The following is a 21,064-nucleotide window of genomic DNA, read 5'->3' on the forward strand; positions in this document are numbered from 1 at the left end:
TAAGCAATTAATATTTTTTTCAATTATTTAGATTTGTCTTTATTGTATGAAAATTATTTTGTAATTGTATTCATTTATAAACTCCTAAGTATTTTATATTGTATTTAGTTATCTTAAATGGAGTTTCTCTTTCTGTCTCTCTGCTGGATTTGTTGGTAATATTCAGAAGTGCTGTTTATTTATTGTGGATTTATTTTATGTGAATTTCTTTTATCTCCTGCAAGTTTGCTGAAGTTGTTTCAGCTTTTTAGTTGACGTTAGGTTCTCTGAGTAAGCCATCATATCATCTCTAAAGAGTGATAGTTTTGTTTTCTCACTGCAGTACTGATTTAATTTCTTATCATTGCTACAGCTACCTTTTCTAGTACAATATTGAATAGTAATGGTGGTAATGTAATCCTTGCTTCATGAACCTTGTTCTTATCCCCTCCACCAGTAATATTCACTCTTGATTTTAGACAGGTTTTATTTATCATTTGATGGAATTCTCTTTTTATTCTTTTGCTTCCTAGAGTTTTAACAGGATTGAGTTTTATCAAGATTTTTTCAGCATCTGTTGAAATAATGATAATTTTGTTATTGATGTCGATTCTGGTCATAGTATGTGATTTTTGTGATATTTTTGCTATAATATCTTTGCTAGTATTTGTTTATTTTGTTCTTTTGAAACTTCTTTTTTTTTTTAAAAAAATCCTCTTCTAAGAATTCTTGTTGGGTTTGTGTTTAATCTGTATTTTTTCTTTGAGATTGTAGATATTTTCAGGTCATTGTCTTCTTTCATGTTTGTGTCTTGAGCTTCCCTGTCTCCATAGTAACTTATTATTTTTTGTTTGTTTGCTTATTTTTCCAGATTGCTTAGTGTTTTAGACATTATGTTAATGTTGATCTCTGCTCATTTCTGGGAGGATGTCTAGCTTGAGCTTCTGTCCTAGGGCTTGAAAGGTTTTGTAAAGGGATCTGGAGAGAAGTATGTTCACTGCCTTAGTGGTTTAATCTCTGCAAGTTCCTGACCGAGGTTTCAGTTTGTTGACTTATGTGTAATTGACTTTCAGTAGACTACCCCTGGACTCGATCACTATTAGTTCCCTAGGAGCTTTGGCAGGTTCAGAACAGCTGACCTGCTGACCTGCTGACTCCATTTTGTTCTTGATTCCTGTGTGTAGGACTAAAGGCTAAAGCTGAGTCACCCCTTGCTGTTAGGCTCAGAGCTACATAGCTATGGTTCTAGAACTTATTCCTTGCTCTGTACCCAGGGAGGTGTCTGCCCTAAAACTGTAACCTGAAATAGGATGATGGCACCAGTTGCCAACACTAGTTCAAGAACCCCTGAGAATTTCTTCAGTCCCTGTGATTTTCTGCCCCTTTAAAATCCTTGGACACTAAAATGTTCCCCATCACTGTTCTTGCTGCCTCCCTTGCTGTTCCTAGCCAGCCTCCAACTCATTGTCCATAAACCTTTCCATCTTCCTAAGCTTTTCTAGGCTGGAAAAATGACTTAATGCTGTTTTTTAAAATTATTGTTATTCTTAGCTTTCCCAGTTTGGCACATTTTCTAGCTTGTAGTGGAACTATGTGTTAGGTGAGCTGTGTAAAAATGCTGACTCTAACAGCCATTTTGACTCCACCACCCTTCCCCTCATAAGATTTTTATATCCATACATATGTGAGTGATTAGTTGCAGGCATGTTGAGTCTCCAGACTCATCAGAGACATTTTAAAACTATTATTAGGTTTTTTAAATCTGATATTTCTTTTAATATAGTAGGAACAATTTTATTTTCTTTTCTTTTTCCCAGGCAATGTAACTCTGATATTAACCCAAATCATTTGGGTATGTTAGACCTCTATCCCCTACCCCATATACTCCAATAATGCAGAATGGTATAGAACATTCAACTCTTAGGCCATCTCCCAGATTGGGTCTATTCATGATTATGTTCATCTTTATAGACACATCCAATTTGGGTATCACAGTAGTCAATAACTCATTACAGACTAAAAGGACAAGTTAAAAAAAAAAATTGTGATTCCAGAAGTGAATTACCAGTTTAGTGTGAGTGTGGCCATACCAGATTATGACCCCCATTAAGGACAATTTTCTTTGTGTTTATTCATCTTAAAGTAAGAAAACTGAAAGGTATGCTAATTTTCCTTTGTCAGATTTATCAAGAACATAAAGAACAAGAATAATTTTTAATATAATCATTTAAGTTTCTTTTGTCCACCTGGCTGAAAATTGAAAAAAAAATACGTATTTCATTTCTTAAAGCTACTAAATGTATTTTTGGTATAAGGTAAATCTCTACAAAGTGTTAAGATAACTGGTGTAGTTCAGTGAAACATTTATTTAAATATTTAAGATATCTTGTTAGTGAAAACTGTCCTAGAAAAGCCCCCTCATCAATAAACTGTTGGGTTAAGAATTGTTTTACTTTTCAGTGATTTGGTAATGATAGCATTTCCTGGAACTCTTAGTTTTTTTTTTTTTTTTTTTTCCCCAACTAGAAGGAAATTAAGAGATTAATTCTATCATATTATATATAAGCACATTAGAATGCAATATAGGTATCACACAATGAATTGGTAAAAGTTGAAACTGAAGTAGGGCACTATGTACTCTGTGATAATTGTCTAAGCTAAATGTGGTTTGTTTAACTCATGATATTGCTGTAAAATGCTGTAAATTATGTAGGATAGGTCTAAATAAATGGTATATTTTAAAATGCTTTTCTGTAAACTCTAAAAAATTCTTATTGGAATTATTGATTGTACATATTTCTTCTTATTTCAGGTGATATTGGAAATTATTATTATGGACAGGGTCATCCTATGAAACCTCATAGGATCCGCATGACCCATAACCTGCTGTTAAATTATGGCTTGTATAGGAAAATGGAAATTTATGTGAGTATCACTTTTTCGCAAGAAAATTCATAATTGAATATATAATTAAACTGATACTTTGAAATGAGCAGTTTTGACAAAATTAGTAGTATTAACAATGGTGAGTGAGAGAAAAATATGTTAGGGTGTTTTCTTTCTATCTTCAATCTTCTTGGAACATCTGGGTCTTAAATAGTCTATTCTCTCGTTTTTAAATAATCCCAATTTGATAGCAGTCCATTAACTTAGTTACTTAATAAAATGAAACAGAAAGAAATAACAACAACAAAACCCAAGCATGTTTGTCAAACACTAGCTGCTCTATATATGCATATGCTTGCATAGGGTGCTGAGGAAAATATGAAAGAAGTGAGTCCCTGCTCTACTGCAACACATTGTTCAATTAGGAAGACAAGTCAGAAGGGCAAAATTTGAGGCAGAAGATCTACACCATCTTCATTCAAGCCTTTTTTTTTTTCCTTTCAGGTTAGTAAATTAAGGTTCTTAAGGAAGTGACGTGCCCAAGTTAATTGGTGGTATTGGATCCCAAGCTTCAGTTTCTATGTTCTTCTGTGCTACATGACCTTAAATCCTTGAATAATCTTTTCTTGTTCACCCCATTGTTACTATATAAAAACTCACATAGACTGTTAACATTGGAAGGAACCTCAGCATCCATCTAGTCCATATTACTTGAAAATGAATTTGTAGGATAATATATACAATTGCTAATCATCTGTCCTCTACTTGAATACCTTCACTGAGATGATACCCACCTCATTTCACTTTTCAGGTAGTTCTATTAGAAACTTTTACTGATATCAAGCTTAAATTTGCCTTTTTACAAATCTCTGTTGTTTCTGGCTATACGCACTGGAGCCAAATGGAGCAAGCCTAATCCTTATTCCATTCAAGGCTCTTTATTATTCTAGATGACCAACTTTGTAGACTCTTTTTTATCATTATTCTTCTTAAACTCTTTCAGATATGGTCTGACCAAGGAAAAGTATAGAAGAACTATCACTTCCTGAATACCTGTCTGACTTAATGTAGCCCAAGATTACATTAGCTGTTTTTGATGACCATATTCAATGGTTCATGTAATTTTGTATCTATGAGGTTGATTTCTTGATCCTAAAGGTAAAACTTTACATCCCTATTGAATTTCATCTTTTTAGATTCAGCGCCATGCTTTAGCTTATCAAGAGGTGGTTTTTTTTTTTGTTGTTGTTGTTTTGTTTTGTTTTTTGTTTTTAATCATTCATTGGTAGTCATTCTTTCTCATCTTTTATGTCATTTGCAAATTTGATAATGTGCCATCTATATCTTTATCCCAAGACATGGGGATAAATAGGACAGGGCTAAGCACATACCCTCAGAAGATTTGATTGAAGATTTCCAAGTTGACTTACACATTAATAACTTCTCTTTGAATTCAATCATTCAGCTGATTCTGAATCTAATTGTATTGTCCTCTATTGCACAGAGAATAGTTTGAATCTCTGTATCTAATATTTTACTAAAATCTTTGTAAACTCTGTGACATCCTCTTCCCTACCAGTTGAGTAATTCTATCAGAACAATGAATGCATCTCTTTTGGTATGACCTATTTTGGATGATATTATGCTGGGTCTTAGCAAAAATTATTTCATTTCCTAGATAGTTACTAATCATCTCTTTAATGCTCCCTTGTAGAATTTTCCTAGCAGTCAAAGGTAAGCTCTTTGTTTTAAAGTGCATAGGCATTTTCTTTTGAAAATCAAAGCATTATTCTTCTCCAGTCTTTGCAGTTCCTTCTCCAGGCTTGCTTTCAAATATTGACAGTGGTCCAGCCATCCTACTTCTTTTAGTAACAGTACATATAGTTAGTTCATCTGAGCCAGGTAACTTGAATTTAGTCATGGGTACTTCCTGAGTGCTCTTTTACTTATCTTGGTTATCTGCTCCCTGTTAGTAATTTTTGTTCGAGTATTTCTGTTGTAGAGATCACTTCTTTAACAGAGAAAACATTCATGGAAAAGAATTGAGCATTTCTGCTTTTTCAATATTGTCTTTTATCATCCTCTAGGACTATAGTATATTAATATTTATCTTTAATTGCATTGTCTTGCTGTGATCTTTTGGATATATTCTTCTATAATTTATCATTTGGTTAGTGAATTCCATGTTCATTCACATTGTTTTCTTCACAGCACCTATTTTTTCTTTTCATTAGAATTGTTTCCTTTTATTTTCAGGAATTTCATTTTGAGTGTTTCCTGACTCTCCTGAGCAGATTTCCCCTGTAGAGTTTGTTCATGGGATCTGGCTATCCTTCAGAGCCCTTAACTTGCTCTCCCAAAATATAAAATGTATATCAGACTATACCTAGTTTTTCTCTCCCTTATTATACATATTATTAGGAGGAAGTGGTCGCTTCCACTCAGGGTTCCCATCAGTTCTACTCTAGCAGCCAGTTCCTCTGTTCAGTTGTTTTTGGAATTAAATTTCCCCTTGTTGTTTTCTCCACTTTTTGAATGACAAAAACCATCATAAAGGTAAGTAAAAAAATTTACTAGCTATGCTTTTTTGGCACAAAGAGCTGTAGCAGTCTGCACATCTGTATCATGCCTCTAAAATTCTTGTTCTTTTCCTACAGAGGCCCCACAAAGCTACAGCTGAAGAAATGACCAAGTATCACAGTGATGAATACATAAAATTTCTGCGCTCAATAAGGCCAGATAATATGTCTGAGTATAGCAAGCAGATGCAAAGATGTGAGTTTGGATATTAAAAGTAAATGTTAATATTGTTTCATAAAATTACTGTTTATATAGAGACTTTATATATAAGTTTATATAAAACTTAAATGACCACAAAGTATAATAGGATAACATTAGTCTTATTTCTCACTCTTTATGTATTTTGTCATTGTATATTAAGATATTGACTTTTATGGAAAGAGGTGCCTAGATAACAATTTTTGTCTTTTTTCAGTTGCTTTTCAATGTTGTTTAATGGCAAATGATAGTAACAGTGACAACTAATATTTATTTAATACTTTATAAAACACTTTAAAACAAAGCACTTTCTCTACAGTATTTCATTTAAGCCTGATGGCAATGTAAGATAAATTTTTGCCTTTCCATCTTGCAAATGGGAAAATTGAACTCTGATGTTAAAAGTTACTTTCTCTGGGTGAAATGAAGTAATGATAGTCTGTAGTCACTTGGAAATTATTAAAATGACATTTAGTGTGGCTTAATTATGCTCTGATGGCTTTTGTCCTAATTAACAAAGGGTTAACTTAGGAATGTAAAAGTAATGTAACTAGAAAATTCCAGGATTTAAAAATTGAGTTACTGGCTTTTATTTCTTGGTGTTAGAGACTTCTAATGGAAATGAACTTTTAATGGGAAACTAGCATATATTGTTGAATTCCTGATTACTATCTTATTAGTGTCATCTTGAAACCAAGACTGTCCTTAATCTTCACCAGTAAAAGCAAAAAAAAATTGGGAATAATAATAACAGCACCTACCTCACAGGAGTGTTGTGGGGCTCAAATGAGATATTTATAAAGTCCTTAGCATAGTACCTAATATACAACAAACATTTAATAAATGAATAAATAAAATTTAATAAATAATAAATAAATTTAATAGATCAATTTTGTCTCTACTTCTTATAACCATTTTTATATATAGGGATCTCTTGTTAAGAGGGGAATGCATACTTGGAGGGGAATGCATAGTTAGTTCTCTAGTAGTGGAACAGGGCCAACTCACATATATAATTTAGGTATTGTTATTACACAGGTACCAACTTGTGTATTCTAACCCACAGTGAATTAGTGCTGCTTGCAAATATTTCTCTAGTTCTTCTAACAATATTTTCTAGTCTTTTATCATTTTTGCTAGTTTGGAGAGTATGATTTCTATTTTACTTTTGTTTTAATTTTCATTACTCTGATTATTAGTGATTTTTCAACATTTTTTTTGGTGTGGACAACTTGTATTTCTTTTGAAAACTATACTTATTCTTCAAAACACATGTCCATTATGAAATGTCTCTAGTTTTATAGATTTGTGTCAGCTCCTTATATTTTAGATGTCAGATATTTATCAGTTCTTATATGCAAAAGGATTTTTTCCCTATTCTATATAACATCTTATTCTAGCTGAATGAATTTCATTTGTACATTAGCTTTTTAATTTTACATTATCTTGATTGTCTGTTTTGTCATATGTTATCATTTCTATCTTGTATCTAGTAAAGAATTTTCCTTCCTTTTTTTTTTTTCCTATTTTCAAAATAGTTTGACTTTTTTTTTTTTTTGACTTGTTTATTTAGATCATTTGTCCTTTGGAATTTGTTGTGGTAGATAGTAATAAGACATTGATCTTAATCTATATTTCACCAGTTTTCTGAGCATTTCTTCTTGGCTGAGGAGTCTACTTCTTAGTAATTAATTGTTATTCTTGGATTTATTAAATACTGAGTTAGTGTTTTTGTTTCTTTAGGAGTATTATTTAACTATTCTCTTTCACGGAGCATATATATACACACACACATATATATGTACATACATACATATATGTGTATATATATATACATATATACATATATATGTGGGTGTGTGCATGAAATAACAGATAATTTTTTTAATGATTGTTGTAATTATTTGACTTGAGTGTGATCTGGTAATCCCTAAGCTTCCATAATTTCTGCCTTTTTCAGTATTTCTCTTGAAAAATTAATTTTTATATTTTTTTCTAGTACAATGAATTAGTGTAGCACTGCTTTTCATTTAGTCTGTTAAAATTTCTCTTCCTTTTATTAGCAGTGTTTCCTTTTTCTGTCACAAAAAGTGCTTCCATGTACACATCTTATTGCATAATATTACTTTTCAGAAACCTTATTTCTTTCTGAATAAAGCCTTGACTTCTTAGCTTCTTGTTCAAAGCCCTCTACAGTCTGGCTGTAATCTACCATTCCATTCTTACACACTACTCCCTCTCAAACTCTACTGTCTGATAAATATGAAAACTTTCCTTCTCTTACTTCTAGCTGTTGAAATAAAGAAATATTCTCTGAAGCAAATCTCCAAACAAAAACAATCTCTCTTCTTTGGAATCTTGTAACATTTTGTATGTCTTTATATTTTTGTGTACCTACATTTTACTAACTTCTAAGTTTCTTCAAGGCAGTGACTAACTTTTGTCCTTTATAGAAAGTATTTAATATTTGTTGTGTTGAACTTTTTGCATTGATTCAATAGGGTAAATTAGACTTGGTATTTTTTTCCACAGTTAACGTTGGAGAAGATTGTCCTGTGTTTGATGGGCTTTTTGAGTTTTGCCAACTATCAACTGGTGGCTCTGTTGGTATGTAATCTTGATTTAATCCTGTATCCAAAAATTTCAGTCATATGAAAAGATGCTCCAAGTCATTATTAATCAGAGAAATGCAAATTAAGACAACTCTGAGATACCACTACACACCTGTCAGATTGGCTAGAATGACAGGGAAAGATAATGTGCAATGTTGGAGGGGATGTGGGAAAACTGGGACACTGATGCATTGTTGGTGGAATCGTGAATACATCCAGGCATTCTGGAGAACAATTTGGAACTATGCTCAAAAAGTTTTCAAACTGTTCATACCCTTTGACTCAGAAATGTTACTACTGGGCTTATATTCCAAAGAAATTTTAAAGAAGGGAAAGGGACCTGTATGTGAAAGAATGTTTGTGGCAGCCCTCTTTGTAGTGGCCAGAAATTGGAAACAGAGTGGATGCCCATCATTTGGAGGATGGCTGAATAAATTGTGGTATATGAATATTATGGAATATATTTGTTCTGTAAGAAATGATCAGCAGGATGATTTCAGAAAGGCCTGGAGAGACTTACATGAATTGATGCTGAATGAAATGAGCAGGACCAGGAGATCATTATATATTTCAACAACAATACTATATGATGATCAATTCTGATGGACATGGCCCTCTTCAACAATGTGATGAACCAAATCAGTTCCAATAGGGCAGTAATGAATTGAACCAGCTACACCCAGCGAAAGAACTCTGGGAGATGACTATGAACCACTACATAGAATTCCCAATCCCTCTACTTTTCTCCACCTGCATTTTTGATTTCCTTCACAGGTTAATTGTACACTATTTCAAGGTCCGATTCTTTTTGTACAGCAAAATAACTGTTTGTACATGTATACATATATTGTATTTAACTTATACTTTAACATATTTTACATGTATTGGTCAACCTGCCATCTGGGGGAGGGGGTGGGGGAAAGGAGGGGAAAAACTGTAACAAAAGGTTTTGCAATTATCAATGCTGAAAAATTACCCATGCATATATCTTGTAAATGAAAAGCTATAATAATAATAAAAAAGAAAGTAATAGAAAAAAAATTTTCAGTCTTCTCATTTTTAAAAGTACCTGGTAGACACTTATATACTTCTTAACTTGAAAATCAAGACCTGAAATTTCTCCATCTCTTATGTAATGAAAAATTATGCTATATTCTTTATTTTAACCATTGTTAGGACTAACACCTTTTTTTCCTTTTTAAATTTCTCTTTCTTAGCTGGGGCAGTAAAATTAAACAGACAACAGACTGACATGGCTGTTAACTGGGCTGGAGGTCTTCATCATGCAAAGAAATCAGAAGCTTCAGGTTTCTGCTATGTTAATGATATTGTCCTTGCCATCTTAGAATTGCTAAAGTAAGTTCACTGATGGTTACTTTTTTGATAATATAATTTTATTGATAATTCCACATATTAGTGAAAATACCCATGTTAGCAAAAAAAATTTTTTTTAATTATTTTATTTTACTTGAGTCTTGACTTGGATTCATTTAATCCAACATTGAGAGGTTATTCTTAACAATTTCTGGAAGAGAAGAAAGTATTAAAGGTACAAACTCAAAATTAATGTCCTGTCATAATTTTACATTCCCAGTTATGATTGGGAACATTTAAGGATTCTTTGAAGATGTAAGAAAGGTGAGGAAGGAATAGACTTTCACTAAGTAATCAGTGAATAATTATATGGAATGGCCAACAAGTTTTGAAGGGTCCTTGTTTTAGAAGGCATACTCAGGATCTGATGTTTTCTTTTCAAGGTTGCCATTCTCAGTATGGTTTCAGGGTTTTTTCACCTTTGATTTCATTCTTAAGGGGATAGAAGGATAGGACAGCGATTAGCACCCAGGATTTCTCCTTACCACTTTTTCGATTTACCCTAATTGTATTTCATAATGAGAAAGTCTTTTCTTATAATTATAAGAACTGGAAACACTGGCAGGTACCATGTTATATATTAAAACAGAAATGTGTAGGAAGACCAGAACTCTGCCTGAATTTTTGTAGTTCAAAGGATCATTGATGATCACTTCATATAGCTTTTGGTATTTTATGAATTAGATTCTTTCTTAACTAATATGTTTTATTCTCTATGTTTATTTTTCTTATAAATATTCATTGCCTATGAATCTGCTTGTAGGTACCATCAGAGAGTCCTGTACATTGATATCGATATCCATCATGGTGATGGGGTTGAGGAAGCATTTTACACAACAGATCGTGTAATGACTGTATCATTCCACAAATATGGTGAATACTTTCCTGGCACCGGAGACTTGAGGGTAAGTCTGCTAAGCTTTTTAATTTGATTTACTTTATGGGGAATTGTAGAATTCATATGTGACCTAATTAATGCATTTGCCTTAAATAATGTGCATTTTACATACACAGTATATTTAGAGCTTTCTGTGACCTAGACCTGAATTTTAATCTTCCTCAACAAAATCTTATTAAGCATCTACAAGAGGTACTTTTCTTCATGAACCACTGAGTGACTGATATAGCCATAAGGTTTTTGTTAGTTGAATTGAAATAATTGTAATTAACTGTTTTTAATTTTCATTTTTTTTTTCATTCCTTTCTCTTTCCTTCTTTTTCCTTCTCTGTCTCTTTCTTTCTTTCTCTGGATGGGGTGAATATTGTTATTTTTTTTACTAACTGTATTTAGTACAGAAACCTTCAGCCAATTCCCATGTGCAGTCTTACTGGGTTATCCAGTTTGAATCTTAATAGTTTCAGTATCACAGAAAAATATATTGTTATTTACAACTTTATTAATAATAAAGAAGAATCAAGTTATTTTAAAAAGGAAAATGAAAGTGCATTTGTTTTTAATAAGGTTTTAGTGCAGTTTCTGAATATTCAGAACTCTGGTAACTTTAGCTTTCCCATGCACTTCTCTTATGTCTTCAAGTGTTTATAAAGGTTGATTACTATTATAAAATGATTAGTAGAATTATATTGTCAAGTATTTATATAAAGACTAGTTACTATTTAGTATTATACTATAAAATGTATGTTATTTTGCATTTTGGCTGTCCAGTAGTTGAGTCTTCCATTTTTAATATTGAAAGATGATTTAGTAAAGTAGAAAGAAGACTTGATTTGGAATCAGAACTGGATTCAAATTTCAGCTTCTGCTACTTATGATCTAGATGATTTTGTTTACTTAGAAGTTAATTGGTTAGTGAGTAATTAACCATTCAAATTTCCATTATTTATTTTTGGACAAAATTAAGGCATTGGAATTGGTTTCTCTCTCACATCACTTAGAATCCTAAATCCTTTGACCTAATTAATATCACTTACAAAATAGTGCTTTTGTGGAACTAGGTAACTTTAAGTGGAATGCAATGTTATGTTCAGGGGTAAAGTGTGTTTTGTTGCTCAAGCAAATTTTATTCCTATCTTTTCATTGATAACTCATGTATGAATAATGGAATTATTTCCTCTAAAAGCATCATTTTAGTAGCAGAACTTTATTTTTTGGTTATGGAATAATGAGTCTGTATCATTTCATTGGTGTAAATAGTTCTCTCAGCCAATGAAGGTCAGCACTTCTGCAATTTATAGTTTTATGGAGATTTCAGATGTATTAGGAAGAAATAAGGAGACAGAAGGAGTGCACAACCTTCAAAGAGCTTATTTTTTTTTCAAAAGTTTAATGATAATGCCTAAAACTCACATGGACGATAACTGCTGAATTCTTTTAACTGTAAAACAATTTTTCCTAAAAATTCAACTTTGTTTGCAAAGTATTTCTATGAGGTTTGCCATCAACATGCCATTTGTTTCATACCAGTACTAATTAATTTTCCTAAGTTTGCTTACTGAAATAATTTCATTTGTTGCAATAATTTTATTGCATACTTTTTCCCTTTAAAAGGTAGCATTTAAATATCACCTTAGTATCTATTTTTTAATGAAGTCATAATATTTTACTAACTTTTTTAAAAACAGAAATCTGCCACCAAAATCCTGGCTATATAATAAGAATAATAAAAATAGAACTTTAGTAAGCTGGGTTATATAAGTGTTCTACCAAAAATGATATAAAAATTTTTTAACTACATATGATTTTCAATTAAATTCTATGAACTTTGGTTTTTTAAATTTACTAATGAAATTTTGGATTACATTTTTTCATTATTCACTGGAATAGTAATAATGACAAACTTTGTCATACGTTTATTTCTAATGTTTTAAAAGAAATTTTATAGTAGTTGTTACAATTATTTTTTCTTCTTTTGAATCTAAATTATCATCATTAATTATCATTTTTTTCTTGTTTGAATATCATTCATCAGTTAAACATCTCAGTGTTCTTGACTGTTTATTTTTGCTAACAACTTTTTTTGGCCCCACTAGATTTTAGGCAGAAAAGAAATCAATCAAAATACTTTTAATACAGCAGACTAAATTAGTATATTGAGTGAAGCTTTTTGTTTTCATAGAATTAAATCATGAGCTATTTGATAAGAAAAAAAATGATATTTTAATAGGCAATAATAATTGCTTATTAAATGGAGTATCTCTAAGGCAGTTGCTATATTGCACATATTATATTTCAATCTCCAGGACCTTCTACAGTGAGTGCTTGATAAATATTTGTTGAATTTAATAAATTTTAAACCAAATCTATTTTGTTCTCCTTTTTTCATGAATTTGAACTGTTTAAATGGCATATTTGGGAGTCAAAATAATTAGTATACATTATTTCATTGTGATTGGAAGTCTTCAGAAATCTAAAATTTTTCTTTCTAGATATGATTTTTATTTTATCTCTCCACAAGATGGTATTGTTTCTTTAACCCAAAAGTCATAAATGGTGAATTTTTGAGAATATTATCTTCTTTTGAAAGACAACTCAGTTTTTATTATGTGTATATATATATTATGTTCATATGTGTGTGTGTTCATGAGAAATTTTGGGTTTATTATAATTTAATATTTCATAGTCTGCAATAACATTAGTAGGGTTTTTTGCTCTCTAGTTTGAAAGTTTTTTTTTAAACTGGCATGACATTTTTCACATTATATGTAGAATTCTATATCACTTGTATAAATGACTTTAAAATACTTTGTTTGATATAAATTTGATTTGACCAAGACTGTATTTGTTAGTACTACACCTCCTTGTTGGCTTAGATCTTTCTATTTTCTTTTTCCTTTTCTATGTTAATAGATCAGAAAAAAAAATGTTTGGAGAATATCTGAAATGCCTTATTCTCTCAAAACATAATCAGAAAATTAAAGGAAAATAGATTTTTTTTTTTAATGGAGCATATCTGAACTAATTATTTTCTCAAACTCTATTCCTTCCCTCCCAAATCTGCCATGTTAGTGTCCAAGGAATACACAGCCTCCCAGTTCTTCAGGCTTATATCCTAGATTTCATCCTAAATGCCTTACATTTTCTCATATGTGTTGTTACCAACATTTATAATTAGTTGATAAGTTCAGTTGATTCTGCCTTTCCAAACTTTTTCATATAGAATCCCTTCTTTCCTCTGACATTGCCGTTATCTTAGTACAGGCCCTCCTTTCCTTGTGCCTGGACCACTGCAGAAGCCTGCTCATTGGTGTCCCTGCCTCAAGTTTCTCCCTACTCAAATTGTTCTTCTCACTATTGTCTTTTCTCACTATTTCAATCTCCTATTCATTAAATTTGTTATCTTTAGGATCAAATAGGAAATTCTGTTTGACTTTTAAAGTTTATCATGACGTTACCCCTTCTTACCTTTCCATTCTTATTTCTTACCCCCTTCCAAATATTCTGCAATTTAACACCATCACTTTGCTATTTCTCATATAAGACATTTCACTTCCAATTCCCAATTCTTTGTATTTTCAGTGGCTGTCTTTCTTGCCTGGAATTCTTTCCCTCTTCATTTGTATCTCCTGGTTTCTTTCAAGCAATTCTCTGCAAAAATCCCATTTTCTAAAATGTGCCTTTCCTAATCCTCATTCATAGTAGTGCAAAGGTGGGGAACTTTTTTCTGCTAGTTTATTATCAGCAAATTATCAGTTTACAGAACTCAAAGCAGTGGGAGGTTGTTGTATCTAGTTTGTGGTTGCCCTAGCAAATGATATTGTGGGCTATATATAGCCTGTAGGTTGGATGTTCCCCACTCCTGCTATGTCTTTGCCCTGTGGATTAAGTCCAGTTTGTTGTATCTATATTTTGTTTGCTCATAGATGTTTGCACGTTATCTCCATCATTGTATTTTTAAAAATTATTTTTGTATTTAATTGTTTTGCTTTTTTTGATTTAGTTTTTTTAATAGTATTTTATTTTTTCAAATACGTGCTAAGTTTTCGGTGCTCATCTTTGCAAAACTTTGCATTTCAAATTTTTCTCCCTGTCTGCTATCTTCAAGATAGCAAGTAATCCAATGTAACTTAAACATGTTCGGTTCTTCTAAACATAACTCCATATTTGCCATGTTGCACAAGAAATATCGATCCAAGGGGGGGAAAAAACCCATGAAAAAGAAGAAAGAACCAAGCAAATAATGAATGGTGAAAATACTATATTGTGATCCACATTCTGTCTCCATAGTTCTCTTTCTGAATGTGGGTATTACTTTGCATCATAAGTCTATTGGAATTGCCTTGACTCAGCTTATTGTTGAAAAGAGCCAAATGCATCACAGATGATCATCACATAATCTTGTTATTGTGTACAATGTTTTTTTAGTTCTGATCACTTCACTTAGCATCAGTTTATATGAGCCTTTCCAGGCTTTTCTGACAACAGCTTGCTCATCACTTCTTTTAATAGAACAATAATATTCCATTACATGCATATACAACTTTTTCAACTTATTCAACTATTCCCCTGTTAATGGGCCTTCATTTTCCAGTCCTTGTCACTACAAAAAGGGCTGCTACTACAAACATTTTTGCACATGTGATTCCTTTGCCCTTTCTTATAATCTCTTTGGGATACAGACCCAATAGAGACACTGTTAGATCAAAGGGTATACATAGTTTTATAGACTATTAGGCATAGTTCCAAATTGCTCTAGATTGTGAGCATTTTGAGAGAAGGATATGCTTTTTTAAATTAAATTCCAAATGTAGGAAGTGTGAGCTAAGCAAGCATCTTTGAAAGAAAAGAATTTATATCAGAAAGTAAAAGAATATCAATTTTCAAAAATCAACTATAATGTCAAAATAAAAATAACTTTAAAAGAATTTTTAATTGTTTCCAGGAATTTGAAGATTTCTCTTTTCTTAGAAATTAACATAATTTCACTCTACTCCATTTTAATAAAGTACTTTCTCCAGCATGTGGGATTTTATAAGATTATGGCCTCTGCTTTCTTCTTTACTACCAACTTAGCCAAGAAAACTTTTTAGTAGTATCTATAATAAGGATTTCAAGAACTTGAATTGAAAGATTTATCTCATTTTTAATGATTAAAAATATCTGCCAGGAAAACAACCAGTGAATAAAATAATTTCTTTCAGTGTTCCCAAGAGTGTGTTTTCTGTTTCTTTCAGCTGCCCTTGGTTCAAAGAAGCACATCAAGACTTGTCCTCTTGCAAATATAGTAGAATGGCACTTCATTTTCTGTTCCCATTTTTAGATGGATTCTTTTTAAAATATGATTCAAAGACCTACTTCTGATTAAGTTGGCTATTGACAAAACTTCTTTCAAGACTTGTTAATGTATATCAGTGTTAAAAGCAGTGAACAACAGTGACATGAAGAGTTTGCCTTTTTAGCTCAAATAGCATAACCAGATGCATTACCAAGGTTTGACACAGCTCCATCTGTACGAGACTTTTCTTCCAAGGTTTTTAAATTGACCACTCCACTCCCCCCCTTTTTAAACATTTTCAAAAACATTAATGGACTTTGTAGTTTCCAAAAAGGATTCACAAAGTGTTATCAGCTATTTTCATCCAGAAATGTTTGTATTTTAATCCATACTTCTATACTTTCTAGTTCATGAACTGATGATATAAGATATCCTTTCATGTTTGCTGCAACAAATATAATGATGTCATGCCTATCATGTTCATTAATGCATGTGAAACCATATTAATAAGTAGTTGTTGCTCATTATTTCATTTTTTTTTCATCATTTTTGCTTAAATTGGGATTATAGCTGTTTTTTAAACTCAGTATTTTTGTATGGCTTTTAAGTAACTTGTTTGGCAAATTTCTACATAGAAATAAATATTTTATACATTGTCATTAGGCATTTGTTAGTGCCTTACTATGTGCCATGCATTGTGGCAGGCTTTGTGCTAACAAAGAAAGGCTAAATCAATTTCTGCTCTCAAAGAGGTCACATTCTAGTTGTGGAAACTATATAAAACTGCATTTACAGGATGGATATTGGATAAATTCAAGGTGATCAAGAAAGGGAAGGCTCTGACAGTAAGGGGAACTAGGAAAGACTTCTTACAGGATGTAGGATTTTAGCTCTGACCTTTTAAAGGAAGTCAGATCCAGAGGCACAGTTGAAAAGGCAAAAGATTCCAGAAATGGGGGAGAATCACTGAAGACACAATGTTGGGAGTGAGAGTATCTGATTAATAAAGGAGTCTAGTGTCATTGTATCACAGAGTAATATGAAAGAAAGTAAGGTATAAGATAATTGGACAGGTAGAAAGTTCTACACTGTGAAGGGTTTTAAAAGCTAAATATAGAATTTTATATTCATTTCTGGAAGTATTAGGGAGCTATTGCAGTTTAATGGATAAAAAGTGAGAATTTTTTTTCTTTATAATCTTTTTACATATATTTATGAAGTAAAGATATTTGCACACAGGATGTTATATTGTAATGCTAGTTTATTTATTATTCCATGAAAATAACTTACATTTAAAAATTACTTTTCAAGAAAACTGAATTAGGTCAGAAATTAGAACCATTATTTCTAGAAATGCATGAAAATAAATCCAAATTCCAAGAGTAATATGATTCCTAGGTTGTAGAAGTATTGAAACTTTAGTTAAATTTAAAAGCTGGCCTTATTTTACTTATTATAAAAAGTAATTGAATATCTTGTATTTTACTTAATATTCTGGTAACTTTTTTTTTTCCATATCACTTTATTTCTAGCCTTATTAAAATATCCAGTTTTTAATCTTTCTCTCCTGAAATTCATGTCTTTATGCTAGGGGAATTCAACTTACATACTGATACTCTCTCAAAACATCCTAACTTCTGAGTTCCTCACAGCTCTACCCTACCTCAGCTACACTGAAGTGGTCTTATCCTTGAGAGTGCCATTACCCACAAGTGTTCTGCACTTCCTAGTTCACGAAATGAAATTTCTGTTTATTCTTCCCTTTTATTAATATGCTTTTGAAAGCATTGAAAATTGAAAAAAAAATCCCAAAGCTATACTTACTAGTTCCATAGATTTACATTATATAATGTTATCTAAGGCCATTTGCTAAAACTTTTTTTCTTCTCATCTCATATTACTCAGGTGCCTTTTGTCACTATCTTTTCCTTCATCCCGATTTCTGATGAAGAGGCAGCCTTTCTCTTAGGCAAGACAAAGTCCTTTACATGGAAAAACAGATCTGAGTTCATCCTGCATTCTCCAACAGTTTGCTCCTTTTTATCTTCCCCACTCTCTCACTAATCTTTAATCCCTCTTTGTAGTCATTTCGCACCTAAATTTACCCTCTCCTTAAAAAAAAACTTATCATCTCTGTAACCTCATTATCCTCATCTTCTCTGTTTACTCTCTTTCATAGTTTTGAGAAGCCTGTTTGTGTCTTCATTTCCTTTTCTTATAATTCTCTGCAGACTGGCTTCCAGCTCCATTCTTCAACAGAATTGTTCTCTCTAAAGTTAATTACAAAATCCAGTGGCCTTTTCTTAATCCTCATTTTCTTGATCTCTGCCATCTCTCATACAGCTGATAGCCCTCTTTCTCTTGATACTTTCTTGACTTTTAAATTTTCTTTTTGCTACTCTCTTCTGCTCTCTTCCTGTTTAACTGTTCCTTCTCAGTCTTTTTTACTGCATCTTTATCTGGGTTACTTTAGTAAACATGAATCCCTCGAGACTCTGTCTTGGGCCCTCTTTTTCTCTTTATTTTGCTTGGGTGAGTCTCAGTAATTGATCTCTTCTATCCTCGCAATCCATCCCTCTATTCTTCCTAACTTCACTATTGCTGTTAAGGGTGTTGCTGTCTTCCCACTCACCCGGTGTAGCAACTGAGGGGTCATTCTCAATTCTTTGTTACCCACCTATGTCTAATCATTTGATGCACCTAATCAATTTTAACATTTCTCACGAATATCCCCATTTTACGCATAAATCTTACAAGATGGCACAGGAGCTGTATCATTGCCTAATTTGTTAGAAGTTTAAAGAAAACCAACTTTAAATTTATAGAGACACCTCTGTGGTGTTGGATCTGCAATCAGGAAGAATTGAGTTCAGTTCCTTCCTTGGGCAAGTCACTTTATCTTTTCACCTTGATTTCTTCAACTATCTTTCTCTAACTTCTAACACTTTCTTCTGTGTTTTTTGAATCAAATGAGATATGACACAGGTAAGGAATTTTGCAATCTGAAAGCACTATATTAATGGTAGCCATTATTAAATAACAGACTTCAACTGTTGCTTCAACTATTAGACATGTTGGAACTTTATCTATACTCGTAGCATGGAGCCTGTTTGTGTTGCTAAAGGCCATGTGATTATAATTCTCACTTGAACTGCTGAGTTTTATACAATTTTATCAAACAAAATGACATGTCTCCTTCCATATATTGATCTACAAACAATTGTAGATAATAGTAGAAAACTGCATTATATCTAGGTCACCAGTATGAGAGTATATAACTTTATTTGGTGGTGAATGGCTCCTTGGTGCAGACTTGCCTAATAACTGGCCAGCTGTATCTTCTAGTGACAAAGCCATGAATATTCATACTACTACTCTGGTTTATTACATCCAGCGATAATTGTAGTAAATGCCAAATTTCATCTAGATTTTTTTTGTTCATCATTACAATCGTTTACTAAGCTTTTGGATGCCTAGATGCTGGGTTTTTCCCCCACGTCCTATGTATACTGATATTTGTTAGCAATTATGTCAAATTTTAATTTTGTCACTTTCTCCTTTAAATAGACATTATGAGATTTTTAACAATTAGTTTGATGCATAAGTTTAATAGTGTTTGTTTAGAAAAATTTTCTAAGTCTTAATTATGCATTTTTAGGACATTGGTGCAGGAAAAGGCAAGTACTATGCTGTCAACTTTCCAATGAGAGATGGTATAGATGATGAGTCCTATGGGCAGATATTTAAACCAGTAAGTATTATTTATGCCAAATCTCATCCATTTTTTTTATTATGTGTTGAAAGGGATTAATCTTTGATATCCTCTGTTTCCATGTAGATAATATCAAAAGTGATGGAGATGTATCAGCCTAGTGCAGTAGTGTTGCAGTGTGGTGCAGATTCATTATCTGGTGATAGACTTGGATGTTTCAATCTTACTGTCAAAGGTAACTATTTTAAAGTACGGTATTTCCATATAAGGATGGGAGGGTAGTTTTCACATTTATACGCTTATACATGCATAATATAAAGTAACAACCATTTGGTCACTAGACTTTTTGCCTGTTGTAATTTTGAAAATTAGTAAACTCACTTGGTCATAGTGTGAAGATAATGCCAATGGAATATAATCTTTGGTAGGTGTTATCACCTGAGACAGACTTGGATGTTTGGTATTTTTTCTGAAGTCTACCTTAACTAAACTTGAAAGATGCTCATCCTTAAATTGGCTGCAAAGGAGTGAATTTTTTAACCACAGCATCTCTCAAAGATTGTTGGAGGGTACAGCTTTAATGTCAGCACTCTTAGTTCAGGTTCAAATTTGAGCACACAAAAGTCATTCATAAATCATTAAACAAAAAGAGGTTTACTTTGCCCTAACATAGTAAGGATATGCAACAAGGATACAGTGACACTAGTCTTCGGCTTTGGTAGAACGGGCCTCCCTCACCTCCTCATGGAAACTCATCTGATCACCAGGTCATCAGAGTATGGTCCTAGGCACCCATCAAAACTGAAAGACCCAAATTCCACATGACATGCAATTTTCAGTGTTATTAGTTGACCGTGAATCTGCAACATGGAATCATGTTCTTTTGTCCTAGATGTCCCCCAAGAGAGAGTGTCATTACTTGACCATGAATCTCCAACATGGAAACCAGGGCAAATCAAGTCTCAGGACAGCTTTTGTCCTGACCTATCTCAAGAGAGGGGTGGGAGGAAAATGAAACATCAGAGAAGCAGGAATTAATCACTTAAGCCAATCAAGTTGATTTTATCTTTTTAAAGTAATGTTCTTCTTGTTTTGGATGGGAGGAAAGAAGCTATGCAGGAAAACATAACTGCTTGGTTTCAGGGTCTTAAGGATCTTCTAGAGGACCTTCTACCATCTAATGCTTATAGGACTTTTGCTGCACAGTACTAAAGGGCAAAAGGAAAAAGAGGAAGAAAAAGAAACAAAAACATGGAGGTAAACACTAACAAGAAATCCTAATCTCTTCCTCCTTCCTTCAGGAAGATCAAGTCTCAAGTTTTAAAATCTGATTCATATTGTGGGTACTCAGGAATCCCTTTCTACCTAATAGTTATGAATACTCCATTATACCATTATAGTGGTGGTATCAGTTCTCCAATACTATTAGAAAGCAAGAATCCTTCCAACACATCTATCTCCTTCCCAGAAAGAGCTGCCCAAAATATCCCAGAGGAAGGAAAGCCTGCCAGTTGAGGGGAACATAAGCTGCTTCTCAAGAGAGATATGGT

The 21,064-nt window shown here is 32.5% G+C and overlaps 1 protein-coding gene across 1 annotated transcript in view; it reads left to right on the top strand.

The window, feature by feature from the left end:
* HDAC2 (histone deacetylase 2) overlaps positions 1–21,064 on the top strand; it is a 52,943-nt gene that overhangs the window by 15,603 nt on the left and 16,276 nt on the right. Inside the window, exons 2-8 of the mRNA XM_074310057.1 lie at positions 2,792–2,904; positions 5,523–5,640; positions 8,176–8,250; positions 9,473–9,611; positions 10,393–10,534; positions 19,461–19,553; positions 19,641–19,749. Of these exons, the coding sequence (XP_074166158.1) occupies positions 2,792–2,904; positions 5,523–5,640; positions 8,176–8,250; positions 9,473–9,611; positions 10,393–10,534; positions 19,461–19,553; positions 19,641–19,749 (789 nt within the window). The remainder of the gene's footprint in view (positions 1–2,791; positions 2,905–5,522; positions 5,641–8,175; positions 8,251–9,472; positions 9,612–10,392; positions 10,535–19,460; positions 19,554–19,640; positions 19,750–21,064) is intronic.

The sequence above is a fragment of the Sminthopsis crassicaudata genome, chromosome 4 (assembly GCF_048593235.1).
Source record: "Sminthopsis crassicaudata isolate SCR6 chromosome 4, ASM4859323v1, whole genome shotgun sequence".
Classification (NCBI taxonomy): Eukaryota; Metazoa; Chordata; class Mammalia; order Dasyuromorphia; family Dasyuridae; genus Sminthopsis; species Sminthopsis crassicaudata.